Source organism: Colletotrichum higginsianum, chromosome 4 (assembly GCF_001672515.1).
Source record: "Colletotrichum higginsianum IMI 349063 chromosome 4, whole genome shotgun sequence".
NCBI classification, from domain to species: Eukaryota; Fungi; Ascomycota; class Sordariomycetes; order Glomerellales; family Glomerellaceae; genus Colletotrichum; species Colletotrichum higginsianum.
Window position 1 is genome coordinate 1,924,322 of NC_030957.1, and position 23,286 is coordinate 1,947,607.

The following is a 23,286-nucleotide window of genomic DNA, read 5'->3' on the forward strand; positions in this document are numbered from 1 at the left end:
AAAAGAGAGAGAGAAACAGACCCGGAGAAACAGAGACACACATGCCCACGACAACAAATCTCGTCACGTCTCGTTTTTCTGCACGTCCGCCAATTCAAAGAAGGGCAAGGCCATGGCCACGGCCGTTCAGCAGTACACGGACTGATGCAACCAACAGGCTATCGCGAGATGGCCTCTCCTCACAGACATTCGACGTAGGCAGCGCAGAGAGCCGTCGAGCCAGGTCTACCCTCTGGGATGGCGATCGGCTCTTCAAGAGTCCCAGATCAGGTCTGAGGCGAGAGCCGGATTCAAGAACAGGTGCAGCAGGAGCAGGTCCAGGCCCGGGCCCAGGTAGAGAATAGCACGCGAGACTGCAGCCAAGGTCGGTACGGCGGTGGGGGAGACAGCATGTCCTCGCATGTTGGCGCACATCTTCTGTCCCTTGCCAGCGCGGGTTGTCGCATGGAACCGATGCGCTGGAGGAGAACAAATGTACCTTGCCATGTGCTATGTCATCGTGGGCGTATTGCCTGATTCAAAGGAGCAGCGTCGGCGAGTTGCATATCGGCCGTGAGGGAGCGAGGGACCCAACGGAAGTATCAAACGGCCTTTCCGAATGACTGAGATGCTGCTTTCCATACGACGCCAAACTCTTGAGCAGGCGAGACTGGATTTCAGAATTTTCCCTCTCCCACACATACAACAATCCGTAAGCACCAACAATGCTTCCTGAATCCCAGAGAGTTGCAGCCATGCCTCGACACGGAATACGAGCTTTGGTGTGCATACTGCCTAGTACCTACTTAAGGCACCCACAGGACCAAGGTACCATTTTGTGGTAGGAAGAGGACAGCCTCAGCTCGACAAGGGATCGCTGCCACTAAGACGTTGGACACCCCCCCCCCTGGGCACTGGCTGATCAGCAGCTACCTAGGTAGGGGTAGGAGGGGCATGCATGCATCACTGGCTGGATGGCCTAAGCCCAACACGGACGGCTATTTTTGAACACTCACAGGCGGTCGGGCCAGTCCAGATGGAAGTGGCCGTTTTGTTTGCCGGCAAGAACATCAGGAGCAAAAGCGATGGAAACAAGCTCTTTTGTTTCTCTTCCTCTCTCCCTCTTTCTCTCCCGCCCCTCCTCTGCGACTGCGACAAGACACACAGGACCGCCGTGGCGTGTCCGCCTGTTGGCGCCCGCCACTAGCCCGCCCGGCTTTATTTCCTTGGCTTTATTTCCTTGGCTTTCACCTGAAGTTGAAGCTGGGCTGGCGACAGACAGACAGCACACGCCTGTTGTTGAACGAAGCTGGGTGGGTTGTTTTACACCGTCCGTTCTGCCCGTTAAGCTTCCATCACATCCTTCGTCCGATTACCTCTCTCGCCTCCATCTTACACCATCAAAGTTATGCTTCTCGGGTTTCTCCAACGCCCGCCTCATGCGTAACGCCCAAACCCAAAGGTCAAGTCCCCTGGGCCCTGGCAGCACCATTCGTCTTCTCGTCGTCCCATTCACTGACAGGTCTACTGCATGTCGTCCACTACCATCCGCTCCCACCCCACCACCGGCGCTGCAGCCCTTCCTGTCTTTCACTCTCTGTCTTGATCTTGCTTCCAGCGCGCATTTCCACCCGAACGAAGGCGCCGGCAAGTAAGCGAGAAACGCCAGAAATAGCACCCACTGCAGTCGGCCTGCAGATCGGACACGCCTCCGTCACCACCACCAGCAAGACAGACGGACACGAACAACCGCAACAACACGCACTCTCCGCCCTTCAATTTATCACCCTGCCTACCCTCGTTCGCGGCGCCGTACAGCTCCACACGTCACCGTGCCGGGCGACCCCTGGCTCAACCTCATTGAAATTGCGTCCATGCAGACCAGGTCCCTAGAGTCTAGATAGCACCTAGAGCACCTGGGCTAGCCCCCTTCGGTCATAAGTAGTCCGAGCCTCAACCTCACTTCGCACTTCAAACCGGAGCCGCCTCCCTTCTCATGACAGAGCGCACCGCGCACGCACAGGCTTCGGCTCGGCGCAAGCGTCAGAGCCCTCCCGCAAGAGGTCCCATCTCTGATCGTCCGTCGCTCACCCGTCCGACCACCCCGATGGCTTGCAGGACTGCCGTTGGCCAGTCGATGCAGACGACCAGCATCTGCGTCTTTCGACACTTGACTTGGGCCGTGAGATGTCATGACTTTCTGGTCGAGAGGCACGTATTTGCATCGAACGGGCCAGCCCACCTGCGCTGTGTTGGCCACTTTCGGCCTCGTGGGTTGAGCAGGTTATATTCGCCTACTTAGACACTCTTTCTATCGATGTACACCAAGAACGCCATGTATGCTGGAAGCATCTGACAGACCCGTGGGCGTGGTGGGTCCGCCCAGACCCTCTCTTAAAGTCAACAGGTACAATAATCGCCCGCTGCCTGACCATCATGCCGTGGTAATATTTCGAAAGCACATCTGCCGTCCTGCGCATCAAGCCAGCAAGCCTAGCTTCTGCTCGTCCATTTCTCGTTCTGCCGCATACGTTTCTCCACGGACTCACGGGCCGGACTCACGGGCCGGGCTCACATGCATCCAAACCTCGTTGCCCTCGCCCCAGTTGATCAGCTCCGACGGCGGCATGCCTGATCCTTCCCCCTTCCTGAGCAATACTCGGCGCGTGTGCCGGAGCCAGCCCTTCGCCCTTAGGGTAGCCTCGTTGTCCACTCTGAGACGGACGGCGATCCATCGATCGTCAGGGCGGTGATCGTGCGTCACTACGGCGAGCGGTTCTGAAGGCGACTTGGCCGTTTTGAGAATCTTTTCGTCGGCCCACGTGTTGTACTTTGTCTGCTCCGGCGGCAACATCATCTTGAGGAACTCGAGCGAAGGCGAGATCGTGAGGTAGATGGCCCTAAGGGGATTGACCAGCGTCTTCATCAACAAGTCTGTCCATGTCGAATACAGGATGGCGAAGTCGGTCTGCGAGAGATGCGTCGATCCACGAATAGTCATCATCCAGGCGGGCGCGTCCTCCGCCCTCGCCTCGTTGCAGATGTCGACGAGCCTATCAAAGTTGTCCTGCCAGTGCATAAAGGCTTCGGATCCGATCGACAATAGTGGTTTTCTGACGCGGTGTCGGGCGTCGTCTCCGGCCCGAGGCGTGGCAGGGCCCCAAGCGTCGAGGATGATGCCCTGGCCGACCCAGGCGAACGATTCCGTTCGCAGGGTTTCGACCGTCGTTGCCCCGCCGAACGAATGGCCCATGACGGTCACGTTGTCGAGAAACATCCTGCCCTTCCAGTCCTCCCACATGATCCCCGTGAGGCCCTGGGAGCTGGAGGCGACGTTGCCCTTCCTCCTCAAATTTGTAGCTTCCACCTCGTGCCCCCGGCCGCTATTGATGCGCCCGAGAATGCGGTAGGCCTCCTCCATCTCCGCCATTCTCATCTCGATCTGGGCCGTTCTCAATTCCGTGTCGACGCCACGGGCGTTGTGGGGCGCCGTATCCTGGGCGTTGTCCTTGGGGAAGAGATAGTCAACGCAGTAGTGCCGATCGCTCTGCTTGCCCTTTTTCCTGTTCTTGATTTTCTGGGCGCTGAAGCTCTTGACGTACGCCTGAGCCGCCGACGAATCGCTGTCGGACACCTCGCGATTCTCGGGCAGGTTAACATAGGTTCTGGCGCCGCTCCCGTCCCGGTGCTCCACCGCCACGACGACGAAACCGTAGCTCGCCAGCTCGCCGCAGATGGAGCTGTAGCTCATCCTGGAGCCCCCAAGACCGTGGCTGAAGATGATGACGGGGAACGTCGGGCTCGTGCCGGAGCTCGACTCCTCGTTCCGTGCCGTCCGTCCAGTGGGCCCCTCGTCGCCCAGCATTTCTTCCGGCCAGTGTCCTGCGAGCTTGGCATTACGCAACGCCGGGAGCTTGGTAAACATGGAAGTGGCAGCGATATAGGCCGTCACCGGCAGGTTCGGGACGCTGAAGAACTTGGCGTAGCCCTTGCAGGTGAGGACGCGCGGGCGCGGGAGCCATCCGACCCGCGAGGGCTGAGACTTGTTCCTGTTCCCGCCTTCCTTCCCCTTGCAGTCGTGCTCGGGGGCAGCGTGGTCGTCCGTCTTGGTCTTGAGGGCGCACGGGTAGTAGACGGCGAACAAGACGGTGTCGAGCCTGAGCAGCGGCACGTTGTCGCGCCTGAGGTCGGAAACCACACGCGGCTGGCTGACGGGCGCCTCGATCTCGAGGAACCCCACGCCATAGGGACCCGTGTAGAACGGCAGCGAGTGGAGGAAGCGTTCCCTAATGGTCTTAGGCGGGTGCGTCGCCGATCGTCGTTTCCTGTCCTCGGTCGAGGCCTTTTTCTCTCCCGACACCATTGCGAGCGAGCGGGGAGTGTCTATATTGTCGCAAGTAATCTCAAAGTTGTTTAGCGCGTGGCCGCGGGTTGGAGTGAAGGTCCTTCTGTTAATGTCGTCGATCGAGGTGGTTGAAAAAGAGAACGCGGCAGGGTGTTGAATATAGATGTGCGCCGGCCCATGGCGGCAATGCAGGAACACCCGTCGCAAGGGAGAAACCGGGGGGAAGGTGAGGCAGGCAGGGTCCGAACATTCCTGAACCAGACGTGCGCAAAAGTCCCGATCCTGTTGGCTAGGTTCGCTGGCGTCGCGCTTGTCAATTTTGTCGCGCGGTCGAGTCGAGGATTGGTATGGCCGTGGTCTAAGGGTGGAAAACATGAAACCGAGCAGTCCGGTAGATGCGCTGACGTCACACGTTGCCTTTTTGTTCTCGCTGCACCCCGGATTTTGTTTCTCCTGCTCGACAGGGGTCGTTTTGTCGGTTTGACTGCCTTGTCACGCGAGGCGGGGACGGAACCCTGCCCAGAGGAAGAGGTTAATACCAAAAAAAGCAGAAAAAAAGGGTTCCGTTGATGCTCTTCCAACTTCACACTGATCATCTCAACGGTAGGCAGGGCAGGTTTCACTCAGCAAGACAACAATCTTGATCTGCGTCACCTTTTCCCTCTCTCTCCCACTTCGTAATTTCTTGAGCGCCATGTCTTCGGAGTAAGGTAGCAAAAGCAGGTGTGATGTCTCACGGAGCCGATGATCAAAAATCAAAAATCAATTCCAGTGGCCTGTTCTTCCCACATGGTGGAGGCACCTAGACTTCGCTCGCGCTCCTGTCTATTGTGGTTATCCTCAATCACAAAAGGAAAAAAAAAGAGGAGAAAAAAAAACACCTGTCCCGGGTTCCCTGTTCGCTCGTTGCCGAGCGTCCGTCGCATGGTGTCGGCCGCTCAGGTCCGTCCATCGAGATTCGTTAACCCGTTTACCGGGTTCGGTCGGCTTTTTCGATGCAGCAACCTCTTCTCCGGCGGACGATCAGGTTTCGTTGCTTCCCTCGAGTTGGTGGAGTGTTCCAGCACTGACGATGGGGCTTCGATAGGTTTGGGCATGTTTGTTTAGTCGCGTGCTTGACATTGCAGCACTCGAAAGTTCCGCCTCCGTAGGCATCGCCAGATGGGCCGGCCCATCATCGGCGCTAACTCCAAGGATGCGGGCTTCTTACGGCGGCTTGCCGGATCAAAAATGCAGCGATCCACCGCTGGATGGCCAGCTGTGGACCGTCTCAGTGTGACTCCCCCAGCGATCCTTAGCCTTACTCTATAGCTCTGGACCGATTGTGGCAGGATTTCTCAACTCTAGCCAGAAAATCGAGTATCCGTGTCGTACTGCCACAGCTCCGGCTGGTAGTCCATTGGCAGCCGCCAGTCGGCGGCCATATCCATGAAGCCGGTGAAGAATTGGCCCTCGTTGGGCTGCGTCAGCCCCGCCGAGATGTCCATGAACCCTTGCTGCTGAGTTTGCCGTTGCTGCTGCTGCGTGTCAGACATGGAGAGGCTCGTCATGGAGCCCAAGACGTCGCCGGTGCCGCTGTTGACGCTGCCGCTGCGGGCCGACCCGGGCCCTCCTATTGGGGGCGAGAGGGTGTCCAGAGGAATATTTTGAATGGGTGTTTGGGGTTGTTGGACGACGGCAGAGGGCCCGCGCGAGACGGGGAGCATGTGTGGCGGCAGAGTCGGAGTGTTTGCGAGAACGGAGGCGGCGACGTCGGCGATGACCTTGATGATCTGGTACGAGACAACAGTCTGGTGGCCCGGGTCGTACTTCTCAAAGAAGGATATAACTGTGCGGATGAGGTCAAGGTCACGACGCGCGCGGGGGTTCGTCTTGTTCTGGAGAATGTTGACAAAGAGGATATCTACGCTCCAGGCGATTTGGTAGAGAAGATATCTAAGCAGGCTACGGGTCAGCTGGGCTTCGTACGGGAGTCAGTGATGTAGCGTAGATTGGTCCACTCACGGCGTATATGGGTGTTCGATTTGATGGTAGTTCAAGAGCGAGATGGCGGCACGTGACGCACTCACGCACAGTGCGAGACTGGGTCCTATGTCCGCGGCCTCGGTACCCTCCTGATCTTCTAGCATGGGCAGCCGGAAGGCGGCGGAGTGGATGGCCACGACGAGCTGGAAGTATGTGAAATGCAGCGTCGTCAGGGATACCATCCTGTAATAGTCGCCGTCCAGCAGAGCGTCGACATTGTCGGCGCGGATCATCGGGGGGATGCTCTCGCGCCACTCCTGCAGTTCGCCGTCTAGGCGGCGTATCTCGGCCTCGAGCTCGGCCGGGGGCACACCGGTGCGGTGATACAGCGACGAGGCGATACGGCCTTGGATCTGAGCGAGGCGGACCTGCTGGAGGAAGAAGTTGAGTGTCACATCACCGGGGTAGTAGTACATGCTGTACCCGTCGGCTGGGTGCTCCTCAGGCAGGTCGAGAAGGAAGTCATCGCTGATCAGTGGGGGCTTGCCGATGCGTAACATAAGGTCGTGGTCGATGATGTAGGCCTGCCAGAAGAGGCGGCGGCGGTGGAGGTGATTCACGGGGTCCAAGTTCTGCGGGTTTGCGTGAACCAGATCGGGCTCAAGGCGGTGGTAGCCCGCCATCAGGAGAAGCTGCACGGTGAGGCCCATGAGGGTCATGGCGATGTGGTTTTCAGAGGTGAAGCTGAAGTAGAGGACCTGCAGAGAATCAGTTGCTGAGTTGCAGCTAGGGAGCGACAACAAAGCCGGGGATGCGGCCCCTTCCTCTCGGACTCACCGTCGACAACAGTGCCCCTATCGTCATGGGAGAGGGTGTACGCAGAATAATGTTCGGGACCATGCCGAGGGCGTTGTAAATATATTTTTGGTACTCTTCCTTGTTCCGCATGCCATTTCTTTTGCGGAGTGTGTGGGCGATCATAACATTAACAGCCATACGCCACCCTGGGTCGGCGGGAGGCTGCCCTTGGAAGTAAGATCGGAGGGCGGCTCGCACCTCATGCTCCTGGAAGGTACGTATGCCGGCGTTCATTGTCACAAAGAACTCTGAGAATGGCAGGTCAGCAAGCTATTCCGGTTGTTCGGTTTGCGAACACATCGTCATCTATCCGTCTGTCGCGGGCTGAGAGGCATGGCATCGACGCAAATGGCTTACCGTTCACGCAGTCCATGATGACATGGTTAGGAGGCAGAGGGTGGTTCAGGTCCTCGTGTGCCAGGTACGGCTGATGGTGCAGGGCCAGGGCCTTTGGCTGCAAGGCACTGAGAGCATTAGAGAATCGAGAGTCTCCAATTAGAAGCTCAATCTGGGACACTCCCTGAGGCGAGAGCAGAGAACAGGCACCTGGCGAAAGACAATGTCAGCCAACATGAGTTTCCTGACGATGAACGCACTTCCTCTGCCTATCTCTCTTTCTTTCTTTAGACGAGGGCTCTGGCTCATTACCTGCTGCGAAGACGGTGCTGTCATCAGGAGCGCCGGTATAGTACAGCCTCGCGCCGGTCGACGAGGTAGCGGAGGGCGGCGAAGGATAGGAGTCATGGTTAGCGGACGAAGGACTTGCGCTGCTCGCCTTCCGTCTCGATAAGGGAGAGTGAGGATTCGAGGACGACGTCGTGGTGGCCAGGGGCGAGAGGCTTGCGGCGGCGTCGTGGGAATTGGCATGTTGTAGTTGCGGTGGTGGAGGCGTGGCGCCCTGGTCAGGTTTTGTGGTTTGGAGCTCCTCCACCAGCTTCTCCATCTGGGCCAGTCTCGAAACTACATCTTCGTAGAGTCTATTGGAGGTCGCAACATGGCGAGTGCGTCAGCCGTGGGAAGCCGATGACGATCGGAGATAAGCATAAGCGTCAGGTCAACCGACCCAGCCCTCTCTCTTACTCCATCTCTTCGGTAAATAAGATTGGCGGGGCGAGGGTGAGGGTGAGGTTGAGAGCGAGTCTGAAGACAGGACAAGGGTGACTCACGGTCTCTGACGGCGTCCTGAAGAGCGACGGCCTTCGGGCCAGGCGCATTCCAAGCCATACCTCACGCAATTGGAGCAGATTGGCGTTTTGTGGTCGCATCTGATCTGTCGTTGCAGTAACGAGCCGTCCCGTCGGTTAGCCCTATGATCGATCGAACCGTCAAGATGCCACCAGGGGATGGGGGGCGAGCGCAATGGGATGGGGACATCAACCCCCTTACCTTGCGGCGGCGGCATGGAGTGCAGGCCAAAGGACGCGGTCTCGGGAGTGCGTCGGAGCCGCGGTTTGCCGGTTGTCCGTCTGTTGGCGAATGTTGCTGCTGGGCTTCGGGGCTTTGCTCCATAACTTCTTGGCGGGGGCAGAGAGACGGACTTTCCAATGTGCGGGCAGCGTATAAAAGACTGTCGTCGGGCCTTCGTGGCCGGGTAGGGAATCGGGACAGAATCGACCTTCTTTCTACGTTGGGTTGGTTGGAATGTATGGTTACCGAGAACGACGGAGGGGGGAGGAACAGACTGTCGGGACGAGCAAGTTTGACTCGTGGCTTTCTTTGTAGTAGCAGTAGGGGGCAGGTTAGAAGAGGGGGGGGGGGGGGAGGAAAATAGGTAAGAAAAGGTGGTAGCAAGCACTGCGCGCGCGGGCTTTGCTCTGTCCTTGCTGCTTCGGCGAGGGTGAGAGCGAGGGCGAGGATCACCGACCAAGTTCTGGTCAATGGGGGGGATGCTTGGGTGCAGATTGGAATTGGGGGTGAGCTTCTAGGAGCAGGTGGGTGGTGGGTAGTGGATGGGATGGTGATTGAGGTACCAACCTAGGTATACGAAAGGTAAGTAGGGGATGGAAATGACTGGAATGAGGCATGTGCAAATTTGTCATGGATTCGCGCGCAAAACGACCCCCTCATGTTACCTACCAGACAGAGTTTGCACAATAGTGCCTTACTGCAACTGTCCTGTGTAATCAATGGTGGCATTCAACCTTCTCTTGCCAGCCTGCGACACTTCTCGCACACGCTCGGAGAGCGAGGAGAGCGAGATAAATGCCTACGATGTACAGGACGTGTTTATGCTGGATACAGTACCTAGGTAGTCACGAGTAACGCCGCCGTGCATACTCTTGACGCTGATGATGCTTGTCTGGTGTTTTAGGGGCGAAGCTTAAATCCTCAACTTTAATCACGGGCCCATATGATGGACCAGAGACGACCCATACGGCTATGCCTATCCCTGCCTCAAAAGAGGAATTGATCCCGGGCGGAGGACAGTCGATTTTACTGTGCACTCCTAAAAATCTGTCGTATTCCCATGCAATGCAGGTAGTGTATCCGTAACTTTGGGTTTGGCTGCCATCTCCAATCCCCTCCACCCGTCATCTCCTCGCGAGTCAGTTACCTTTCTGCGAATCGCCTGGCCCGTTCAGCAGCTCCCGTGACTTCCAAGTACCGAATATACCTTCTCCTAGTTCCGTGGCTTCTTGACACAGCGCGGCTGACACAAGACGGACGACTTGTTAATTGACGTCAATTGTATCGGACAGCAAGCGTTTCGTAAGCAAGCCATGGACATCGTGGATTGCCTCGACCGGTTACTAATATGGCGAGGCCATGATCACACATCGGTATGAGGATTTGGCCGGGCAGTATCGTTCGCACGGCCATCATGTACGTGCTTGTTACGAACGGGAGTAACCCTGATCCCCCGCCGATATCGGTCAATGAATCATAGACAGGCCGCCCACTCGGGTTGATTACTACACCCTCCTAGGCCTTAAGGCAGCTGCCTCTCACTATATTATGGGGCGAGTCTAGTCATCGCGTGTCGTGTTTCAGGGATATCCGCCTGTGATCTTAGTAGTAAGACCATCAAGAGGTGCAGAGCAAAAGCGCAACTAAGGGGACAGGCTGAAAACGATAGCGCAACCGCAATCATACACAGAACAATACGCTACCTAAGTAGATAGGTTGACAAATTACCGCAATTTCAGACCACTCAGGAGTCGCACATCCTGGCAAATCGGCATCACTTAGAGATAGACTTTCAGAAGGAAAACCCTTTCCGATGGTGCCAATCACTGTAGCCACTGTATGCTCCATCCGTCGGCATTTGGATAGCCATCAATCCCAGTTCCAGTACGCTTGACCTTTATGGACCCCAACTAATGGGCCAATTCAACGGCGAGGCAGTTACCCAATTTTTTTCTATTCACACAACTTAACCAGCATTTACTGTCTGATGTAACACCCTGCCCAGTTCCGTTACTGTGTGGGTACGTAGCATGCACGCATACACAGTCGTCAAAATGCCGTCTGCGAACAGAGACGCCCTGTCCACCCGTAAGGCTTTCTTTCAGTTAGCGTGCACAGGCCACAGGAGGAGACAACAGCCGTTCACTAATCTAAATTCTCTGCCTAGGTAACTGTCTGCTTAGTGCCTAGGCAGGAAGGTTGTGCGTAGCATCCTTACACAGCAGCGACCCTTTCAATGATTTGCATCTGCGACATGGAACTCTGCAAGTACGTGTCAACAGATTGTCTTTTTATCATGGTTGAGCCTGTCATCCGCCTACAGAATACGATGTCGTGGATTTCTGGCGGCGGACAGCAAGGACTTATGCTTCTCACCCGGTTTCGTTGATTCATCTCATCCTCTCGTCACCTGATTAACCCTTGCAAAATCACGATATTCATGAGCTGGCCGGTTTGTAGCCTGGCGTCGGATTTAGCCGCTCCAAACGACCGATTTCCGTAACTAGGTGGTAGGTAGGTAAGGTAAGGTAAGGTCGGTACGTACGTGGGTAAGTAGGTACCTTTGGGTACAGCACTATGCTGCATCTAGTCGATCAACGACGAGGCCTCTATTAGTAATCCATAGAGTCGGTAGGTATCTACAGAGTACCCATTTACCCAAGTGTTGTCGCCCTTGCCATCTGCTGCAACGCAACCCAATGCCACAAGCCCGCCACGTCTCATCAACCTTGGCAGGAAACATTAAGGCCCGCACTGCTCATGGAGCCATCACCCAACAGGTCGGGAGGCTGGCTAGTCCGATGGCCTTTGGACTTCATCACTTCCTCTAGTTGCCCCGGCCGCCAGATAATCCTCCATTTTGGTTCTTTCAGCGTGGACATGGACATCTGACACCTAAGGCATATGCAATCGGGTACGCTGCCTCCAGTCTCCGGTGTTGAACAAGACCGACGATGCACACCTGTCCCGCTCATCTCGACCCCGCCGCTGCTGAGTTCGCCCAAACAAACACTTTGGCCGTCTTCCAGTGCTCGGCGCGACGTGACTCGCAGTGGGGTAAAGTCAAGTCCGGCCGGTCCAACATGCACTAATTGTGGCTATTAGACCGGCTGCTCGACACTGGGGCATGGAGGCCATCTTCTATTTCGGTCCCTCTGGTCCGGAGCTGTCGGGATCGGTCTAGCTGTTGCTTCGCTGTATGGCAAAGAACTAACTCGTCCAAACTTGTCCGTTCAATAGAAACCGCGATCCCTTTGACGCAACTGCACAAGAACGGAAAAAATCAATGTTCACCTTGGTGATGGTGTCTCATGGTTTTTTGAATGGGTCGCGAGACATGGCTCATTGGGACGCCATTGGGCAGCGAGACCGCTGCTATCGTCCTCCCTGGTCTAGGGGGCGGATTTGAGAACTGGGTTTCTGGTACGTTCGGAACCCTGGATAAGACAAATGGGGCTTCGACGTAAAGGGTCATGTCGCTGGCTGAGAGAACACAGAAAGCTCTTGTCGAGAAAGAATTGATCCCTAGGCAAGCTTCATCCCAGCTGAGCTGAGATTGTTCACCTTGCCTCGCCCTTGACGCCCCAGTATAGACCACCATGATGGCCCTCGTGGCATTGTCAGAGCAACTGTCTTGTGTTGCGTGACAAAAACCACCGCCGCGGAGATAGCCGACCGACCGCTCCCTCATTCGTTTTAATGAGTAAGAAAGAGCTGCAGGAGCCCTGTGCCCGACGTCGGTGGCGAGAACCAGAGTCTCCATTAGACTGATAGGCTCCGGACCTGTCCCGACGGATAAGTCGCTGGCAGTGCCCTGGCTGCATGCTCGAGGAACAAGCCAGCTCTCAAGAGGTGAAGACCGGTTTTCGACAGTCAAGAAGGCGGTTGTTGGGCCGGGGGTCCCGGGTAGCTCTTCCACGTCTGCCGTCTTGACTGCTGAGAGCGCAGGCTTACTAACCGGAACAACTCAACACGCAAAGACAAAACTTGGTCGAAAACACGTAAAGGGCAGGCGCCGACGTGGCAAACGACACGTCCGGCATGGTACGGAATCGTCGGGCGGAACTTTCGGGGCCGGGGTAGCCGGCAGTCTCGGAGGGCCGGAACTGGGCGCGTGACGCGGTCGCGGATATCTCGATACACGAGCCGAGGCCTGAAGGTTCCAACCGGCCGTTGTGTCTGATGAGCTCCGTCGCGTTCCTGTTTGACTACATGACATCTCGAAACGAGCTTGGAGGCTGTGACACAAGAAAAGCCTTGACGATGTCCGTCAGGTCCGGGTGGCAAATCGAATAGGATGGATGGCGGTGCCTGTAGGCGTGTAGGCAGCCGCATTGAGCTGTTGGGTTTGCAGGAGACGGATATATGCGACTCGGATCCCTCTTGAGCTACATAAAGAAGAGATACCGGTCGATGTTAAGTTGAAGGAAAAAGATTGTCTGTTTGGATATGCATGTCAGCGCCGTACTTGTTCCGATCATGTGTCTTTGTTTAGGAAAGACATTCGGTTCATTCAAGCCAACTCGTCAGACTGAAGGGCCGTCGCAGAAGCACCCCAAAATGTCTTCTTCTTCAGCATTGGCTAGCGGCCCATTACCTAGAGCTCAATGCCGTTCACATACCCTTCTCCTTTTCACCAACCCCTAGAGGCTTTCCTAGCCTGGTTGCTTCTCCTTTTAGCCCTCGAACCCTCCACTTTGGAAAAGGTCTGGACGACGATGTCGATGTTGATTGCACACGCTATGCAATACTAGACCATACCTAGATAACGGCACCTGATCCACTGAAGAGGGCACTTGCTTCTGCGATCACCTTTGACACGGCCCTTGCGATGGACCACCGTAATCCGTGTCCCGACAATCGCTCCTGGCTGATGACATCGTGTTGTAGTCGATGCCCGTCGGATGCTCCCAGAAGAACACCCGCTTTTTCATTGTGAAAAACGGACCGATTCTTGACCCCCTTGGACGGCTTAGTTCATTAAGAGCTGCGTGTCTGACGGTGTATACCAGGTCCCCAAGGCGAACCGTGGCCCGAATCTCTGTGTTACTGTGCATGCCAAATTGGAAAGGCAGTTTCTGCCGCCAGGTGTTACGTGTCGCCTCTTCAAAGTTCGTTTCGGAAATTGTGGATATTTAGATTACGTACGTGGTGGTTAATGATGACAGGGAGGAGTCGGCTTCACGGTCGGTTTCTCAGTCTCAGATCGATGAATAGGCTAACGGATTTACTGTCGGGGGTTTCGTATTTGTGAACTCTTTGTCAACCAGTTCGCTCCATTCCGGTCAGAACGGATCTGGCTACAAACTTGCTAGATGAAAAACCTGCGCGTTTAAGGCCATGGAAATGGTAAAAGGCAGATAGTTGAATGCTGCTTGTGCAGACACCAAGCAACCGTTGGTGCCTTTCGGATTCGGGTGCCGGACTCGTACCGGATTCAACAGTGTATTATTCGATGCTAAAGATACGTTGCAACAGCGGAGTAATCACGCCTGGTATTCATACCCCATCAGGTGTCCATGGGAACTACGAGACATCCCACTTTCAGGCTGTAGGATTCCCCGGGCTATTAGCATCCTGAAGGGTACACTATATGGTTAAATACCCACACACACTTACCGAGTGCCTTGTGAAGCTTACTCACCCAAGTGCGTCGTCCGTGGAATCCAGCTTACCAATGATCGGTACCATGATTAGAATTATTGCTTTACTTAGTTTAGTACTTTCCCTACACCCAGGACTCCAAAAAAAAAAAAAACCCCCGGACTACAGATCATTTAACAAGGTTGACAAGCTTATGTTCAGACGTTGTTTGTTTGTCTGGTGCCAATCTTTGAGATCCCACCCCGAAACCTTGAAAACGTCAAATCTTCGTTTCAAAGGGAAAGAGGTGAGACAAATGATTTTCTTCAACAAGCGCTGCAGGAAACGGACCCAGGGAGAACTTACTTCGGCCGTGACAACTGACCCGCCATCACTAAAACGAGATACGAACGCTGGATTAGTAGAAGTCAACGCCCGAACTGAAACTCTTTTGTTTCAAACAAGATTTCCTAATATCTTTCTTATAGGTTGTGTGATTTCTGGTCGTAATCTTTCTAGTCAGGTCAAGACTTGTCCAAGTCCCGCTCAAAAACATTCCCACCATGACAGTGAGAGAAGACAAATACCTTTTCCAATAACAAGACATGCCGAGTTGTTGGCAATGTTAAACTGCTGTTACCTCTTGAAATTTGCTAGGCGAGTGCGGGTTTCCACTGTTGTCTGGTCGAAAAATCGGATTCCGACGTTGGTTCATTCCCATGCCAACAAGCCTCGAATATCCAATAAAACATGATTCCCGCTCTTACAGGCCACGAATACGCACTGGAATGGGTGACGAGTTCTCCCTCCTCCTTTCTTTTTAATTTGAAGTTATATCTGATGACGAGAGACTAATTCGGTTCTTGATTGCTTGCTTGCATGGACGTCTATGACCAGTTGAGGCCCTCGCAGGACGACAGCCCGAAGTCGTCGCAACGGGAGTGTTTCCAGTAGCACATGTTGGAGGCCACGATGCCGCCTGTCGCTTTGCAAACTTGCGTCGTTAGTGGTGGTAGAAGCACTCTTCCCGGGGAAGAGAAAGACGATTCTGACGACAGAAGAGCTGCTCTGACAGATGCCCGAGAGATTGCCGAAACCAACGGTGATTCCCTCTCCTTCGGGAGCAAGAAGAAAGCCCCCGAGACAAACAGATCTTTCGATCATCTGTGGTTCCTAGAGACTTCGAGTTCGCTTGTTGCTCAGGGACGATAATGTGACACTGGCTTCTCACTGCCTTCCCTTCCTGAATTTCACTTGGGAAGCAGCCTTCGCTATGGGAAGGGAGAGGGGGAGTAGCTGATATGACTGACACCTGAGGCGGGCTAGCCCCATTGTCCCTGAATGTTGAGACTGGGCTGACTTGGCGAAGAATGGGACCTAGGCGACGAAGAGGGGTAGCCGTTTCTCGCTGTAGTAAAAATGTCGTGTTTCCATCAACACCTGGTTGAGAGGCTAGAAGGTCGCCGCCGCCGCCAGATGAGTTTCCCAACCACGCGAAGGCAGCTCCACGGGAGAATCGAGACGAGGTGGGGGAGGAACCCGTCGCTCCGCCGGTCCCAGAACCAGGTACAAGTGTGGGTGCAGGCCGCGAAGGAACACGTCGGGACGCCCGAGGACAAGGGAATGGCGGTTTGCGGACTGCGGCTGCTTCACGTCGAGCTGCTCCGGGTGTGTGATCGCCTCCTGGGGGTGGAGGGCGGGTTGGAGGTTGTTGATGTGAACGCGTTGGCGTGAAAGCAATGTAGCAGCGCAGTGGAGCGAGAAGATGCTAAGCTGGATCTGATTCGTAGTGTGAGGCAGAATTCCAATTGTTTTAGTATCACCGTTGGGGTGTCAAAAGGTTCGGTTAACCACAAGGCTACTAGGGTCTTTCTTTACTTTTTTGCCTTTTCTTTATTTGTCAGTACCCTATTACTGTATCTTCTGCTAGATTCAAACGAGACACGGTAGTAATTTCCAACAAGAACCAGAAACCGATCCGAAGGACATGACCTGCTGTAGTTGCTGTGCAAGAGGATTTTGGTGAGTTGTGAACGCTGGGATCGGCGGGTGAAGCTCCGGCCGGGAATGGAGCATCGGCCCTGGCCCGGGTCAAAGCAGGTCCGCATCGGCGAACTCGGCCCGGATTAATTTGACAAACCATCACCACTTGCTCTGGGCTCGTCTCACATCTAGACCTGTAACTGTTATGAGAGGGAAGGTGAGATTTAAATTCCCATGTCGATGGCAAAAAGGTAAACTATTTCACTCGCCTGGCCGTCATTCTTACTGATTGGTTCACCTGGTCTGGTACTGGGTGGCGCATAACCGGTTATGATTGGCCGATGTGACGGATTAGGAAGGGAGCTGGAAGATGGTGGCGGAGGTTCCGCATTTGGGCTGTGCATAGTAGCGAGGGATTGATGTGCATCTGGATACACCAATTGGCTCGGAATGCTTCGGTCACTGGGTTTCATCGCCAGTCGGGCCGTCCTGGACGGCTGCAGGAGTGGCTGATGAACGACTGCCTGAGTTTATCGATGCATATCATGTGTGTACAGTCAGGGTGCCCTATCTCATTATTATGGTATTTTGTCCCATGGTGGAATAACCATTTTGATCAAACAGATAGTGTTGCGGGGAGAAAGACTAGATAGCTGGAGACGGGATGGATCACGGACCAGAGATGGACTGGGAGAGGCAATGGATCCTTCTCCGTTGAATTCGTCCGATGTGGGTTCGGATCCCCCGGTTCAAGGACGTCATAGCTCGCTCCCAGAGCGCAAAGGCTGGCTCTGTGCGGTGGAGCCTTCAGAAAACTTCAGAGAAACATTCCTTTTTCTCCCTGTTTTCCCCGTGCTTTTCTTTCTTTGTTGGTTGGTCAGAGACGCAGAAAAAAAGAAGGGACAGCCATTTTGGGTCTCGTCATCGTCCCCGAAGCGGGACCTTTTGCCATGGCTAGTACCTACGTCTTGGTGTAATTGGGGCGAGGGTACCTACCTACCTGATCGTTGCTGGACCTGCACGTGACTTGCTAAGCCTCCGCTAGAGCCGCCTGAAGGACACAAACAAGCTTTGTGTGCGACCTCTGCCAAGTGCCAAGTTCGCTTGCCGCCTTCCCGCCACTTGGCACAAGCCTCGTGTCCAGGCCCTCGACCTCGATCTCAACGCGGCTTATATCCGGCGGCATCAACACTGAGGGCGACGCTACTTGGATGCTACTTGACGATACGTTGGCCAACGTGAAGTCACTTCATGGTTGGCTCCACGCCTGAGCGCGTTTCCTGTTCGTCGACCCTCCTCCGGACTCTCTCCGTCGAATCCACAGTGGACCATCCACGAACACCTGTGACTACGACTCCAGTCTTAATAGCACCATCTTTTCGAGCGCCCTCTCGCCTCTCTTAAGCACGCTGCGCTGCATCTCGAAATGTGGGACGTGCCGCGCTAGAAGCTGCCTGTTTGGCGTCACCGTCCAGTGTCGACCATGATGTCACAGTTTTGAGCGACTGCATGTTTGAGGCACCGTGGCCATGGCGGGGACGGCGCCGCGGCAGCTTGCTTCGAATCAACCGTCATGGCGGCCGAGAGCGATATCCCTCGGTTTCCGTCCGAAGTTCTCTTGGGCATTGATATACCGGATCTCTCCCAACAATTACTCAACTTTGGTCCATCTCTGCTCTTTCCGAAGCACACAGAGTTTAGCCCGCCCAAGGTAGTCGACACGCCCAGTTCCCTACCCTTTCGCCATTACTTCTACCTGCGCTGTCATAAACGGGTGGACGGCAACAAACCCATCCTATTTCCTTCCTCACCTTCCTCATCATCCACCATTTTTATCATACGCCAGCGCATGAAACCGGCCCATCATGCCTCATACACGCTTCGCCGAGGAGCCGCCTCAGGTTATTAACGACGCCGATCTCCAGGTCGCCAACGAGAAGCTCGAACCCCAAAACGACGGGACCCTCAACGGCGACGCTAGCACCAGCGAGCAAACCTCGTCCAAGGAGCTTGAACGCGACGTCAATCACTTGGACCGACAAGCCGATGGTCTCGCCAACGGCAGTGGCGCCAAGCTGGAGAAGCTTGGAACATACGACAAGTACGAGATCACCGAGGACGACTGCTACGACGAGCTCGGCTTCTCCTTTCCCAAGTGGAAAAAGTGGTATATCCTCACCATAATCTTCTGGGTTCAGGTGTCGATGAATTTCAACACCTCGCTTTACTCGAACGCCATCGCCGGTATCTCGGATGAATTCAGCGTCAGCGCTCAGGCGGGCCGCTGCGGCGCCATGATTTTCCTCGTCCTCTACGCCTTCGGCTGCGAACTATGGGCCCCGTGGTCTGAGGAGTTCGGTCGCTGGCCGGTGCTCCAGCTATCGCTGCTGCTCGTCAACATCTGGCAGCTTCCCGTCGCCCTGGCGCCCAACTTCGCCTCCATTATGGTCGGCCGCGCCCTGGGCGGTCTGTCGTCTGCTGGTGGCTCCGTCACCCTCGGTATGATTGCTGACATGTTCGAGTCCGACAAGCAGCAATACGCTGTCGCCTATGTCGTTTTCTCCTCGGTCGGCGGCTCTGTCCTCGGCCCCATCGTGGGCGGCTTCACCGAGGCGTACTTACACTGGAGGTATGTAAATCACATCATCGCACCCGAAACTAAGCTAACGCAATCTCAGATGGTCGATCTGGGTTCAGCTCATTTTTGGGGTTGCTGTACAGGCACTCCACTTCTTCACCGTCCCCGAGACGCGCACCACCATCATGATGAACCGCATCGCCAAGCGTCGCAGAAAGGAGGGCAACCCCAACATATGGGGCCCCGACGAGCTCGTCCCCTTCAAGGATCGCTTCTCCGCCAAGGAGATCCTGTCCACTTGGGTTCGCCCCTTCAAGATGTTCCTCACCGAGCCCATCGTGCTCGTGCTGTCGCTTCTCTCCGGTTTCTCCGACGCCCTCATTTTTATGTTCATCCAGTCCTTTGTTCTCGTCTACGGGCAATGGAACTTCACCACCGTTCAGGTCGGTCTCGCTTTCATCCCCATCGGCATTGGCTACGTCCTCGCCTGGCTCCTCTTCATCCCGGCCATCAAGCGAAACATCAAGGAGCGCCGGGCCAAGCCCAACGACGACAGAGCCCAGTACGAGTCCCGTCTCTGGTTCCTGTTGTACACCGCACCCTGCCTACCAATCGGCTTGATCGGTTTCGCCTGGACCATCCAAGGCCCGCCCATCCACTGGATTGGCTCCATGGTGTTTGCAGCCATCGTCGGCATCGCCAATTATGCAATCTACATGGCCACTATCGACTACATGATCTGCGCGTACGGGCCTTACTCCGCCTCGGCGACCGGGGGTAACGGCTGGGCCCGCGACTTCCTCGCTGGTGTCCTCACCGTCCCCGCAACGCCCTTCTTCACCAACATCGGAGCCGACAGCGGGAAGAACCTGGAGTACGCCTGTACGATTCTCTTCTGCATCTCTTTCGCCCTTGTTATCGCAGTCTACGTCATCTACTGGAAGGGTCCTGCCCTGCGTGCTCGCTCGCCATTCGCGCAGAAGCTGGCTGGCGCGAGAGACGATGTCGGTGGTCGTCGCGTGAGTTACGCCCCTGGAGACAGACAAGCCAGTAAGTCGAATTTGAACACAGAGTTTACCGAACAGGGTGCTAATCATGTTCCAGCTGCTGCTTCTGGAAACGACCAGCCCGACCGTCCGGTCTACCAACGATCTTACAGCCAGCAGTCCCGTTTCTTCGGCGAGAACCGTGTTACGCCCCGCGGCACACCCAGAGGTACACCGTCGGCTAGCAGAGCTAACAGCTTTATTGGCACCGGGCGTCTGGCGGCCAAGTAATCATTTTCGTTCTAACTCTAGGCTTGAGAATTCTGTGATTGCGATTTGTCTTTACATTCCTGATACCCTACAAAGAGTCAATTATAGTTAGACATAGTCCTAATGCAGTAATATTGTAAATGGTATCCGAGGAATATGTTGCGATTTCCTATGTTCATACCCGCACGAGTTCTAGTGACCCGCACGCTACTGCGTTACCCGGTTGAGATGGTTATTTGATGTTCCTGCTTAGTATCTCTTCATTAAAGTATCATGGATCTGATGCTGATTTGATGGAAACCAGCCAACAAGATCTGACTTGAGCACGTGGAGCCTTTGTCTTATACATCGTCTACTGTCTCGTACAGTTGGTAATCAAACGCCTAGAACAGATCGGTACGTGTGTCCATAGCCCGGGTACATTCAGTATCAGCATCGCTCTGCAGCCTGACAACACGCACAGAACATGACGAGGCAGCTGAATTCAGGGAGATTTGCGAACAGAACTCAGCCACCTCCAGACGCCAGTTCAAGCAGATACGTAATGCTCGGAGTGTCAAAGCTCATCAGGGCTTCGTCAGCCTCTGGCATTCGATTCGCACCGGGACCCGCTTCAAGCCCCCCGTCCGTGTCTAGATTAAAGGCCGAGAATAGCGGTGGTTCCGACGTCACGGGAAGAGTCGGACCGGGGATGGCCAAGGTTGATTCGCGACACATTGCGCCGTAATCGACCATGGACCACAGCACCGCCTCCCACTCAGGGCCGATACTCGACGCTGCTTGCGGTGGTGGCTCGAGCAGGGAGGTGAGAAGGTGGGCGTTGGCATTAAAGGACACCAGCTGATGGTGCTACGGGCGCCATGTCAGTTTAGGATTCCATCTCTTGGGGGTATTTCTTTTCTTCCTCCTTTCCTTTTTTTTTTTTTTTTTTTTGGCCAAGTTAGGTCGTTATATCACTTACCATTTTGGACGCGTGGTCCCAGAACCGACCCATTTTGTCGAGCATCGTGATGCTCTCCTGAGTGGCTCCCAACATCTCGGCGGAACGCTCGCCACCGGTGCGCTCCTCGGCGTGCATGTGGAGCGAGAGAGTGCTTCCGGCCAGGCACGCCGAGTACGCATAGAAAGAGGCCCCGAGGTGGCAACCCGCAGCCTCGGCGTCATGCAACAGGCCGACGATGCTCCGAGCGTGGTCGTAGCTTGTCCGGGAGGCGAGTTGAAGGAAGCTCGGGGGCGGCCGGCAGTCGAGTCTCTGCAACTGTTTATGCAGAAGGAAGGGATGGTACAGCAGACAGAAGCAAGAGTGGTAGACTGTGCGAGCGAAAACGACATGGCCGACGACCTGGTGATCCACATCTCCTGTGCCGACCCGGTTCGCGGCCACTACTTGTTCGATGGGGTGACCGTCCAGCTGGAGACGGGACTCGAAGAGGAGGAGCAGAGAGACTATAGATGCGAACTCGGATCGCGAGTCCCACAGCGGCGTTGCCTCGGCTCCGAGGTCCTGGAAGAGGGTCCGGGTGCACCGGCCCAGGATAGCACCGGCCATCATTGCCAGCCGGAAGCCGTCCTGGACGACGGAGTTGTCCGTCTTCCAGTCGAGCAGCTGGTGCAGCGTCACGGGCTCGCCGCGGCCGTAGCAGCCAGAGCGGAACATTGGCTCGTCACATGGCAGCTGTACGTGGCAGCTCTCGTCTAGGATGGCGAGGTGCCGGTCCCGACCGAGAGACACGAGCTTGTCTAGTAGGTAGACGGACCAGAAACACCGCCTCCTCTCCTCCTGCTCCACGGGGGGCAGCGACTCGCTCGGCTCCTTCATGAGTTGGAGGTCTTGAGCTACGCGGACGGCGAGGCCTATTTTCAGCCATCCGGAACTGGTTCGACCGGCTGGAGGTGAGCATCAGTGTCTGATATCTCCAAACGGGGCCATGGGGAAGGGGGTGAAATTTTTGAGATTCTACGGGGGGACGCGTACAGGTGAAGTCGATGATTGCGAGGATGTTCGTGGCTTGCGCGACCTCGAGACCGGGCATGTCTTCTAAGGCCATGTGATCGTTCAGGACGGACAGCCAGGCCTCCCGGGCGTAAGCCTGGATTGCCTCGCTGGTTGCGCCTTGGTAGTAGGTGTGGCCCGAGAAGCGCAGGGAGGAAGCCAAAACGGCGAGAACGACGCACCTCGCCAGTTGGCCGGCGGCCAGCTTGTGACGGAAGCTCTCCTCGTGGAAGTACGAGTACGGTTGGTTGTGGACGCACTTGAAGAAGGTGTCGACGAGCGATTGCGTCACTGGATCTGGGGGGATGGTGTTGAAGTTTATGCGGTTGTGTTAGTGCGAGTGGGAGTTGCTCAACATTTCGCCGAATGAATAGAAGAAAAAGGAACGCAAAACCGACAAAAGACACCTTTGTTACTTACAGATTCTTCTGAGAGGTTGAAGAGCGCCAGGCTTCAGATGAGTCGGGTGAGTTTCCATTGTCGAAATTCAGAACGGCGGACAGGTCTTCGCCCTGGTTCGACGGAGGAGCCGGTTCGTCCTCCCAGTGCATGTTTGCGTCCTCAAGCGCGTTTCTAGAATTCGTTTTCTCGTCAACTTTCGAGGATACGTGACGGACGAGACATGAACACTTGCCTGGGGTCGGTCGAGTTGCGTTCGTCGAGCTGCGCTAGCTTGTCTTCGATCATGGATATCCTCTGTAGGAGGTCGGGCTGAGACGCAGGGGTAGAGTCAGCACGACAGGTTGTTTCTTAGATTAGAACCTCATTTGGGAAATCACATCGTTTGTAAGGCCCAGAAGCGCCGCCGCAGAGTTCCTTGAGAGGGAGGCCGAGGCTACCGAGTAGGGCTCGTACTGACACCGCTGCATAGCCCGGCGGCAATTGACGCATCGCGGCCGATCGCCGGAGCATTTGACCTTCTTCTGGCTGAGAGAAATAGAATCAGCATGGCTATTCAGAAATACCATGATGTCCCTCGATCTCAAGGAGATGACGAGCTGAACGGGGAAGAAGGGGGGATGAGATGGAGGCCATACCGGCAGGTCGTGCAAGCCTGACGGATGCGCTTGATGGCCATGGCGGCCGGCGCCGGGCTCGTCGTTGCTGGTGGTTCCATGGAGTCCGCCATATTCATGTTTGAGAGCATGCACTGGCACGAAGACGATGGGGGTTCAACCCGACTTTGAAGCTTGGTGGACACAGGCTCTAGGTTAGTGCTGAGCCGGAATGCGGGGTATCGACAGGGGTTCATCTGGGGGGAGAGATGGGACCTCTTACCGTCCCCCAGTGTCATTGTGGCCGGATTTACTGCCTCTTTAGCTCCGTCGACGACCCTTGT

At 55.5% G+C, this 23,286-nt stretch overlaps 6 protein-coding genes across 6 annotated transcripts; 2 read left to right on the top strand and 4 right to left on the bottom strand.

Annotated features, from left to right (window-relative positions):
* Positions 1–2,524: 2,524 nt before the first annotated feature.
* CH63R_05886 (Platelet-activating factor acetylhydrolase) lies at positions 2,525–4,342 on the bottom strand (the record flags this gene model as incomplete). The annotated part of the gene is made up of 1 exon (XM_018300861.1): positions 2,525–4,342. The coding sequence occupies one exon, from the start codon at positions 4,340–4,342 to the stop codon at positions 2,525–2,527; it is 1,818 nt and encodes a 605-aa protein (XP_018158711.1).
* A 1,325-nt stretch (positions 4,343–5,667) lies between these two features.
* CH63R_05887 (Fungal specific transcription factor) lies at positions 5,668–8,656 on the bottom strand (the record flags this gene model as incomplete). Its single annotated transcript, XM_018300862.1, has 7 exons — positions 5,668–6,259; positions 6,329–7,047; positions 7,127–7,395; positions 7,505–7,611; positions 7,744–8,124; positions 8,228–8,412; positions 8,534–8,656. The coding sequence occupies 7 exons, from the start codon at positions 8,654–8,656 to the stop codon at positions 5,668–5,670; spliced, it is 2,376 nt and encodes a 791-aa protein (XP_018158712.1).
* A 6,900-nt stretch (positions 8,657–15,556) lies between these two features.
* Positions 15,557–15,871, top strand: CH63R_05888 (uncharacterized protein; the record flags this gene model as incomplete). Its single annotated transcript, XM_018300863.1, has 1 exon — positions 15,557–15,871. One exon carries the CDS (start codon positions 15,557–15,559, stop codon positions 15,869–15,871), a length of 315 nt encoding a protein of 104 aa, XP_018158713.1.
* Positions 15,872–17,985: 2,114 nt separating this feature from the next.
* On the top strand, positions 17,986–19,975 carry CH63R_05889 (Major facilitator superfamily transporter; the record flags this gene model as incomplete). Its single annotated transcript, XM_018300864.1, has 3 exons — positions 17,986–18,749; positions 18,799–19,748; positions 19,803–19,975. The coding sequence occupies 3 exons, from the start codon at positions 17,986–17,988 to the stop codon at positions 19,973–19,975; spliced, it is 1,887 nt and encodes a 628-aa protein (XP_018158714.1).
* A 486-nt stretch (positions 19,976–20,461) lies between these two features.
* On the bottom strand, positions 20,462–22,002 carry CH63R_05890 (3-hydroxymethyl-3-methylglutaryl-coenzyme a lyase; the record flags this gene model as incomplete). The annotated part of the gene is made up of 3 exons (XM_018300865.1): positions 20,462–20,803; positions 20,916–21,841; positions 21,930–22,002. The coding sequence occupies 3 exons, from the start codon at positions 22,000–22,002 to the stop codon at positions 20,462–20,464; spliced, it is 1,341 nt and encodes a 446-aa protein (XP_018158715.1).
* Positions 22,003–22,702: 700 nt separating this feature from the next.
* CH63R_05891 (Fungal specific transcription factor domain-containing protein) lies at positions 22,703–23,241 on the bottom strand (the record flags this gene model as incomplete). The annotated part of the gene is made up of 2 exons (XM_018300866.1): positions 22,703–22,874; positions 22,985–23,241. The coding sequence occupies 2 exons, from the start codon at positions 23,239–23,241 to the stop codon at positions 22,703–22,705; spliced, it is 429 nt and encodes a 142-aa protein (XP_018158716.1).
* Positions 23,242–23,286: the final 45 nt, after the last annotated feature.